The sequence below is a fragment of the Rattus norvegicus genome, chromosome 12 (assembly GCF_036323735.1).
Source record: "Rattus norvegicus strain BN/NHsdMcwi chromosome 12, GRCr8, whole genome shotgun sequence".
Taxonomy (NCBI): Eukaryota; Metazoa; Chordata; class Mammalia; order Rodentia; family Muridae; genus Rattus; species Rattus norvegicus.
Genome location: NC_086030.1, coordinates 37,790,333 through 37,799,886, shown reverse-complemented (window position 1 = coordinate 37,799,886; position 9,554 = coordinate 37,790,333). Strand labels below are relative to the sequence as shown.

The window sequence follows — 9,554 nt, the reverse complement described above, 5'->3', positions numbered from 1 at the left end:
GGAAGTCACAGGTATGCCAGGCTGGCCTGATTTTCCTAGTGCTGGGATCACAAGTGTGCATGCATGCCCACACCAGCTCCATTGTCATTTCTGGTTTAAATGTGACTACCCACCCCACCCCTGACTCCCAAGACAGGGTTTTCCTGTGTATCCCTGACTGTCTTAGAACTCATTCCATAGATCGGGTTGACCGCAAACTCAGAGATCTGCCTGCCTCTCCCTCCCAAGTAAGTGCCTGGGTTAAGGGCGTGCACCACCTCGCCTACGTGGCTGCAGATTTGCCTTTTAAGAGGGATGGATGTCTTCGCATCACTCTGTCCTGCCTAAAGCTGCGGCGTGGCCTCAGCCACTTGGCCATGGTTTTGTGGTTTCCGTACTTAGGACCTGCTGGAACTTGATGGCATAGAGATCCCATGTGCCTGTCAAAGGGGGGAGCAGCCTGTCAACTGCCTACAAGGGGCATAATGCAGACTTGGACTGAGCGAATTTTCACACCATCCCTTTTTAGGGATTCTGTGGCCTGTTGGTCATCCATGTCTTCCTACCCAACACTGATGCAGTCAGTATACCGAGGTAAGGTTTGATATACGATCCTGCAAAGGCCCATGGTGATCAATACAAATACCAAGTGCTTGAGGCTGACAGCTAGTTAGTTCAATGATTCCCTGTTCTGATATCTGAGGCTGGATGTAGGAGGTGTGGCTCTGTGTAAAAGCACTAACTGCTACCCCTAATCTCAGAACTCAGGAGGCACAGACAGGTGAGTTTCTGAGTTCAAATTCAGACTGATGTACACAATTGTAGGACAGCCAGGGCTACGCACTATCAACATAAACTGATGACCCAAGTTCAATCCCTAGAACCCACACAAAAAAGTAGATACTGGCTGATTGTGGTACACCCTTTGATCCCAGTGCTCAGGAGGCTAAAGTATCTTGAGTTCCAAGCCAGCCAGGGCTCCAACAGGGAGAAGGAGGCAGAAACTGGAGAATCCCTCAGAAGTCAGAGCCGGCAGTCCTAGGGTACATAGCAAATTACAAAGGAACAAGGGAGACCATGCCACAAGATGGAAGTCTAGAACTGCTTCAGAAGTTGTCCTCTGTACACTGGGAGGGTGGTTTAGCAGTTAAAGAGTAATGACTGCTTGTCCTGAGGGCTCGGGTTCAATTCCCAGCACCCACATGGCAGCTAACAGTCTAAAACTCCAGTCCTAGGGAATTTGACATCTAATGTTTTGCTCGTTTTAGTAAAAAAAAAAAAAAAGAGAGAGAGAGAGAGAGAGAGAGAAGTACTTTGCACTACTGAACTCGAAAACCTGGAGTCCTCTTTGAGTCAGATCTTCGGCATTTCCTTCAGTCTGGAGAGACAGCCCCCCTGGCTCACCTTACTTGGGTTCATTTGGATACTCGAAAGGTGTATGTCCACAGGCATACACACCATATTAACTCTTTAAGAGACCAGTCTGAAAGTAATAGAAACTCTAAAGGTCTTTTCATTTTAATACAAAAGTCATATAAAGAAAGTTGAGTGAGAGAAATCAAGTATTCACCAAATATCAGTAAAAGCGATTCCATACTTTCCTACTTTTCCATCTTGCTCTGACCGGATTACCGCTGAGGCAGGAACAATCTGCGGGCCAGAGGCCTCTGTCCATGAGTGGAGGCCACGCTCAGTGTTCCTTTGCTTTCTCAAGTTCCTGATCATGCCTCACTTGTCCTGGCCAAAGCTTACTGCCTATCCAGTTCTGTCCCCGGGGAGCAGGTGAGCCATGAGAGCATCTTCCTTTGACTTTGCTCTGAGGGCAAAGCTCCAAAGCACAGAAAGATGGTTCCAGAAGACATATTGGCAATTATCTTCTCAAGTCGAGAGGGTCGCCATCTTGGCAATGGCCTTCAATCTAGGTGTGCTTCCCTGACCGGAAAGAGAACCTGTGTGAAAGGAAAGGAAGAGAGCATGGTAAAAGACAAAACAAACAAACACCATGCAGACTATGGACTCAGAATCCATTCAGAGGCCTGTGTGATGTTACAGTGGGTATAGATGGGTATTTGCCCCAAGCTTGATCCCTGGGAAGAGTATAATTTGTCATCTGACCTCCATACATCTGTTGTGGTATGAGCATCCATAAATAACCAAATAAGTACATATAATTAAACCTAAATTTGTCCAGGAGCCAGGGGTGGTAGCTAAAGTTTTTGATCCCAGCACTTGGGAGACACAGACAGGATCTCTGAGTTCGAGGCCAGCCTGGTCTACATAGCAAGTTCCAGGACAGCCAGGGCTACATAAGAGAGACCCTGTCTTTTGTTATTGTTGTTGGGGTTGGTTTGGTTTGGTTTGAGACATGCCTTCTCTGTGTAACCCTGGCTATCCTGGAACTCATTCTGTAGACCAGGCTGGCCTTGAACTCAGAGATCTGCCTGCCTCTGCCCCCCAAGTGCTGGAATTAAAGGCGTGTGCCACCGCAGTTATCTTTTTAAATAATAAACATTTTGCTCAGGGCTTCTAATGGGATAGCATTGTTCTAGATGTTTCCAACTTTCACTTATTTCACACTCATAGAAATTCTGCAGTTGGCATGATTAATACTCCCATTTTACAGATGAGCAATCTGAGGTCCTTTGGAACAGGCCAGACTGGGTAATAAGCCAAGCAACCGGCTTCCTAACTCCTGTCAGACGATAGCCTCTGGGTTTTGTTTGTAGGAGTTTCCTGATACAGGGGGATAACAATGGCTTTTCAACATAAATTATAATCTGAAGACAAATCTTTATGATGAGAAACACCCTAGAGAGCTGTTAGAACTGATAACCAAGCAGGGCAGTGGAAGCACCAGTCTTTAATCCAAGTCCACAGGAGGCAGCCACAGGTAGGCGGATCTCCGACTTCAAGGACAGCCTAGACTGGAGTTCTGGGACGGCTAGGACTACAGGGAAAAACCTATCTTGAAAACCAAAAGACTGGGGACCACCCAAACCACAGGGGTGAGTACACTTGGCCTCCACTGTACCCCAGGCCCACTCACTCACAAAGCCCTTCCCTGGGTCCCATTGTTTTCAAGACAAACAAAAATCCTTCTTAGCTTGACCTATTTACTCAGAAAGTCACCTGTCCCTCCCTTCCTTCTCTCCACCAGTTTAATGAGCTTATATGATGGGAATCTCCAGCCTCCTGGCCACAGACATTTGACTTTTGCCATATTTGGCTCAGATGCCTGTGAATTGGCTCAAAGAAGTCCCAAAGGGGAGGCTGAGAGAAACCAATGGTTTCTGCCTTCTGGGGGCTTCTTTTAGACTGAGATATACAGAAAAGGGAGAAATACCTCAGCCTCTCCAGAACACAGACAGCAGAGCACCATGGCACAGACAGCAGAGCACCATGGTCACGTTGCTAGACTGCTGAGAGCCCCACTGTGTTCCCCTCTCATGGAGAATGGGACCCCAAGCTGGGTGTAGTGGTAGTGACACACATCTGTAACACTTGGGAGGTAGAGGCAGGAGGATCAGGAGTTCAAGGCCAGTCTGGGCAACATTTAGTAAGAGTGTGTCTCAGAAAAAAAAATTTAATGCAAAATAAGAAGAGGGCCAGGAATACAGCTCAGTGCACTGCATTACAATGTAGAATAAAGGTGCCTTTGATCTCAATCTCAGCACTCGAGGCAGAAGGAGGTGGATCTCTGTAAGTTTGAGGCCAGCCTGGTCTACATATCGAGTTCTAGGACAGCCAGAGCTGCACAGAAACCATTTCAAAAAGATTTTTATTTTAATGTAGGAAACGGCAGCTAAGGAATACTGAGGGGAAAAAGTATTTCCCAGGCAGGGAAGAGCCCCCAAATTGGCTTTCCAGTGCCAATGGTCAACCCTGAAATCATACATATAAGTAACATATGATAGACCGGGAAGGTTGTGTTTCTGTATTTAGGTGTGTGTGTGTGTGTGTGTGTGTGTGTGTGTGTGTGTGTGTGTGTGTATAATTAAAGAAAATAGAAGCCATGAATTTCAGAGAAATACAGGGCACATGAGAAGGGTCAAAAGAAGGAAAGGAGGGGCTGGGGATTTAGCTCAGTGGTAGAGCGCTTACCTAGGAAGCACAAGGCCCTGGGTTCGGTCCCCAGCTCCGAAAAAAAAGAACCAAAAAAAAAAAAAAAAAAAAAAAAAAAAAAAGAAGGAAAGGAAAGGAAGAAAGGCCATGGTGGTGCACACCTTTGATCCCAGTAGTCGGGAGGCAGAAGCAGACAGATCTCTGAGTTCCAGGTCAGCCTGGTCTACAGAGCAAGTTCCAGGACAGCCAGAGCTACACAGAGAAACCCTGTCTTGAAAAACAAAGGAGGCAGTTGGGTCCTGGTGGTAAGGCACACACATACTTCTAAGCTGCCACCCAGCAGGCAGAAGCCAGCCTGGGACAGCCAGGATTACACAAAGAAACCCTGTCTTGAAAAACTAAACCGGGGGCTGGGGATTTAGCTCAGTGGTAGAGCGCTTACCTAGGAAGCGCAAGGCCCTGGGTTCGGTCCCCAGCTCCCGAAAAAAAAGAACCGGGAAAAAAAAAAAAAAAAAAACTAAACGGGGGGGGGGGGGGGTTGGGGATTTAGCTCAGTGGTAGAGCACTTGCCTAGCAAGCGCAAGGTCCTGGGTTCAGTCCCCAGCTCCGAAAAAAAAAAAAAAGAAAGAAAGAAAAAAGAAAAACTAAATGAGGCTGGAGAGAGGTGGCTCAGCGGTTAAGAGCACTGACTGCTCTTCCAGAGGTCCTGAGTTCAAATCCCAGCAACCACATCTGTAAGGGGATTTGATGCCCTCTTCTGGTGTGTTTGTGACAGCTACAGTGTACTCATATAAATAAAATAAATAATTCTTAAAGAAAAGAAAAACTAAACAAAAATGTGCTGTAAGAAGCCTGTAGGGCATTTTCTTAATTTGCGATTGATGTGGGAAGATCTAGCCATTGTGTCTGGTGCCAACCCCAGGTTCTGGGTTCTATAAGAAACTATCAATAACATTATGGTTCTACGTACTTGAGTCAGAGAGATTCTCATTCCGTGAGCAGACTCTCGCCCCACACCTTGCTGGGATTTATCCAGTGCCTGACTTCCTCCTGGTATTGGTTACAGCTATAAAATGGGGCATAAGACTTTCCTACTGGCTGCAACCACATCCCAGGAGAGAGAAGACACTTACCATCCCAAGGCTGCCTAAGCCTCCCCTCAACCCACCACATCTCACGCTCATGACAGAGCAGGGAGGGGAGCATCCAGGTGACTCACAGCTTCTTCATAATGGTCCTCTCCTCCTTCTCGCCGTTGCCCATGGTAACCATAGCGTCTTTCTCTCTTCTTCCTCCTGGAGTTTCTCTGGGTGGAAGGAGACCACTGGGAAAATAGGAAGTGAATAAACAGTTGTGTTCCTTACTGCTTTTCTAGGGTTTTAGTTCAGGGGTACAGCACATGCTTAGTACACACCACGCCTCGGATCCCATCCCTTGACACCAAAAATAAGTAAACTAAGGCATTTGTGGTCGTCGTGGTTTGAGACAAAGTCTCATGAGGTAGACCAGGCTGGCCTCTAACTTACAGAGGTCTGCCTGCCTCGGCCCCTTGAGTGCGTGTACTAAAGGGGTGTTCTATCAAGTCTGACCCTGCTGTCTTGAATCAGTGTCTCATTATACCTTGAACTCATGATTCTCCAGACCTTACATTAGGATCACAGGTCTGCGTGACCACACAGGCACAGACCTCTTTTATGTTTGTCTGTAGAGAGGTTCATGACCTTCCTGCTTCTACCTCCTCCGTCCCCAGCCTAGATTTCCCTCCCCTACCCCAGAAGACGGGGTTTCTCTGTGTAGCCCTGGCTGTCCTGGAGCTCGCTTTGTAAACCGTCTGGCCTCAATCTCACAGAGACCCACTTGACTCCGCCTTCCACATGCTGGGATTAAACACACGCACCCACGCTGCCCAGATGCCTGGACAGATCTACCCACTAGACTGTCAAGGCCCTTGGCTACTAAGGGCCACACGGCTGTGCCTTTGGTGCCTGGCACGTAGTAGGCGTTCAGTGAATTGAGTGAGCTAGCACAGGAGCCGGTCTGTAACTCAGTGAGCATCCTAGGCCGCCACAGGGAGCTCACCTCCTGTAGCACTGCAGTTCCTCCTGCACCAGCAGCAGCTGCGACTTGAGCTTGTTGCGTTCCTGCAGAACGTCCCTCAGCTCTTGCAGGGTAAAGCGGGGCCGGTTGGGGTCTGTCAGATCAACTACCATCTTGTCCGGTCCCAAGTTCACCTGAAAGACAACATACCAACAGGCTCAGTCACTACCCTGGGCCACACTGGTCCCCGAAGGGACCCGCCACTGCTCCAACTGAGAAGGACTCAAATATCAAAATGACAGACGGGAATGTGACAGGATTCATCTAAGAAAACCGGAAGTCCAGGGCTGGCAAGATGGCTCTGCAGTTAAGAGTACTCAGTGTTCTTGCAGAGGACCCAGGTTAGGTACTCAGGACTCACACACCCGCTCGCTCACAGACACTGATAATGCTAGTTCCACAGTCTGTAACGCCCTCTTTTGGCCTCTGAAGGCATCAAGTAAACACGAGTGGTGCACACATATACATGCAGGCAATACACCCATACGGAGGAAATAAAAATAAATACATTAGGGATGGGGAGATGGCTCAGTGGTTAGAGCACTGACGGCTCTTCCTGAGTTCAAATCCCAGCAACCACCTGGTGGCTCACAACCATCTGTGATGGGATCCGATGCCCTCTTCTGGTGTGTCTGAAGAGAGTGATGGGGTTGGGGATTTAGCTCAGTGGTAGAATGTTTGCCTAGCAAGCTCAAGGCCCTGGGTTCGGTCCCCAGCTCCGGAAAAAAAGAACCAAAAAAAAAAAAAAAAACAACTCACAAACAATTGGGAGTCCACAGACTTCCTTCGTGGTGTGTCAGTTCCACATTCAGTTCGGAACTCTCATCTCTGATAACAAGACAGTGGGAATTTTCCAAGTTCACAGAAACACAAACACATTCCTCATATTTTTTAAAAGAGAATGCTGACTCAGGACTTCCCAAGTCACTCCCTGGGCAGCTGAAGGCCCCTTGGGAAATGTTTTCCCAGCTCCTGACGGCAGAGACTAAAACAAAAATAAGGCCAGGCATAGTGGTACAAATCTTTAATCCCAGAGCTTGGGAGGCAAAGGCAGGTGGATCTCTGTGAGTTCAAGGCTAGCCTGGTCTACAACAGGGAGTTCTAGGACAGCCAAAAGTACACAAAGAAACCCTGCCTCAAAAAAAAAAAAAAGCGCAGTGGGAGGGGCACTGGCACTGGGAGAGCGGCTCATCACTAGCTCTGTCTAGAGGATAAAAAAAGAAACAAAGAAACCCAGGTTTCCTTTTGGGGGAAGGGTTGCTTGCTTTTGAGACAGGGCCTGGAACTTGCTCTGTAGACCAGGCTGGCCTCTGAACTCAGAGATCTGCCTGCCTCTACCTCCCGAGTGCTGGGATTAAAGGCCTGAGCCACCATGCCGCTGGGCAGTTTTCAGGACTTTTCATTTCGTTTCTGTTTGATTGGTTGGTTGGTTTTGGCCTGTTAAGCCCAGATCTCAAACTGTGGCTCTGGCTGATCTCATTCTTTAGTAATACTCCTGCCTCTGCCTCCTGGCTGACTGACATGCTGCACCACGTCCAGAGAAGCTCTTCTCCTTCTGGTTATGCTCAACTTTCAGTCACATTGCAGGAAAGTCACGAAGAGGCAGCGAGGCGATCACACAGTTGCAAAACAAGGGAAAATTACAGCCGCATGCTTCTCTGTGTGGGCTATCGCTCACAGAAGGGAAAGATCACTCAAAATCTTTCCGAGGAAGAGGGTTAGGGAGGGAGGGCAGGGAGACTGGGGTTGGGGAGTGGAGGGTGGGGGTTTAAGTCAATTATTTTTATACTACCTGAATTTTTTTTTTAAATTTGTTTTAATTTTATGAGTACACAGTAGCTGACTTCAGACACACCAGAAGACAGCATCGGATCCCATTACAGATGGTTGTGAGCCCCCATGTGGTTGCTGGGAATTGAACTCAGGACCTCAGGAAGAGCAATCAGTGCTCTTAACCACTGAGCCCTCTCTCCAGCCCATACTGTCTGAATTTTGAAATTAGATTTCAAAAATGGAAAAAGAAGAGAGGAAGGGGAGAGGAAGGGGAGGGAGGGGGAGGAATACTAAGATACTAATTGTATACGGCTGGCCATGCTGGCTCAGACCTGTCACGACAGCACTTAGGAAGCAGAAGCAGGAGGTCCAGGAGTTCAAGGCCAGCTTTAGCTACGTGGTGGGTCCAAGAGCAGCCTAGACTACATGAGATTCTGTCACAAAGAAGGGAAAGAATTGGATGAGGCGAACTGCCTGCCACAGATCAATGCACAGAGATAGAAAGCAAGCTGAGCACAGCAGCACCTGTCTGGGACAGTCACCCAAAGGCTGTGACAGGGAGATGACATGAGGCCAGCCTAGGCAAACCAGGGACACAATTGCGCTAAACAAAAGCAAAAAGCAAAAAAATCAATTACAGCCAGAGATGGCTCAGCAGGTAAAAAAGTTGCTGTTGGTGTGAATATGCTTGGCCCAGGGAGTGGCAGTATTAGGAGGTGTGGCCTTGTTGGAGGAAGTGTGACACTGTGGCTTAGCACTGAGAACTTTCTCCTAGTTGCCTGGAATACGGCTCTTCTGTTTGCCTTCAGAACAAGATGTAGAACTCTCAGCTCTGTCTGCACCATGCCTGCCTGGATGCTGCCATGCTCCTGCCTTGATAATAATGGACTGAACCTCTGAACCCCTAAGCCAGTCCCAATTAAATGTTTCCTTTATAAGAGTTGCCTTAGGGGCTGGGGATTTAGCTCAGTGGTAGAGCTTACCTAGGAAGCGCAAGGCCCTGGGTTCGGTCCCCAGCTCCGAAAAAAAGAACCAAAAAAAAAGAGTTGCCTTAGTCATGGTGTCTCCTCACAGCCATGGAAACCTAGTTTAGACAATATTTCCCAAACCTAAAAACCATGTTTTGATCCCCAGATTGCACAAGGTGAAAAGAGAGAATCCATTCCAGAGGGCTGTATGCACATCACCATGCCCCAAACACATAACCAAATAAAAAAACATAGAAAGAACTAATTCGGGGTTGGGGATTTAGCTCAGTGGTAGAGCGCTTGCCTAGCAAGCACAAGGCCCTGGGTTCGGTCCCCAGCTCCGAAAAAAAGAAAGAAAGAACTAATTTCTGTATGTGAATGAACGTGGTGCCGCTGAACATGGTAAGGGCGGACAGGGGAAGCCACTCAATGGTAGAACGCTCGCCTAGTGTGAGCCAGGTCCTGAGGTCTACCCCCACTATAGGAAAAACAATCCATAATGATAAATTAACTTCAAAAAATACAAATTAGGGGGTTGGGGATTTAGCTCAGTGGTAGAGCACTTGCCTAGCAAGCGCAAGGCCCTGGGTTCAGTCCCCAGCTCCGAAAAATAGAAAAGAAAAAAAAAAACAAATTAGGGGCTGGAGAGATGGCTCAGTGGTTAAGAGCACTGAC

At 47.9% G+C, this 9,554-nt stretch overlaps 1 protein-coding gene across 1 annotated transcript in view; it reads right to left on the bottom strand.

Annotated features, from left to right (window-relative positions):
* Positions 1–1,474: 1,474 nt before the first annotated feature.
* The window catches only part of Rilpl2 (Rab interacting lysosomal protein-like 2), an 11,536-nt gene continuing 3,456 nt past the window's right edge, over positions 1,475–9,554 (bottom strand). The window contains exons 2-4 of the mRNA NM_001004205.1: positions 6,121–6,272; positions 5,261–5,365; positions 1,475–1,928 (exon numbers count right to left, since the gene is read on the bottom strand). Coding sequence (NP_001004205.1) covers positions 1,898–1,928; positions 5,261–5,365; positions 6,121–6,272 — 288 coding nt within the window. The 3' untranslated portion in view covers positions 1,475–1,897. The remainder of the gene's footprint in view (positions 1,929–5,260; positions 5,366–6,120; positions 6,273–9,554) is intronic.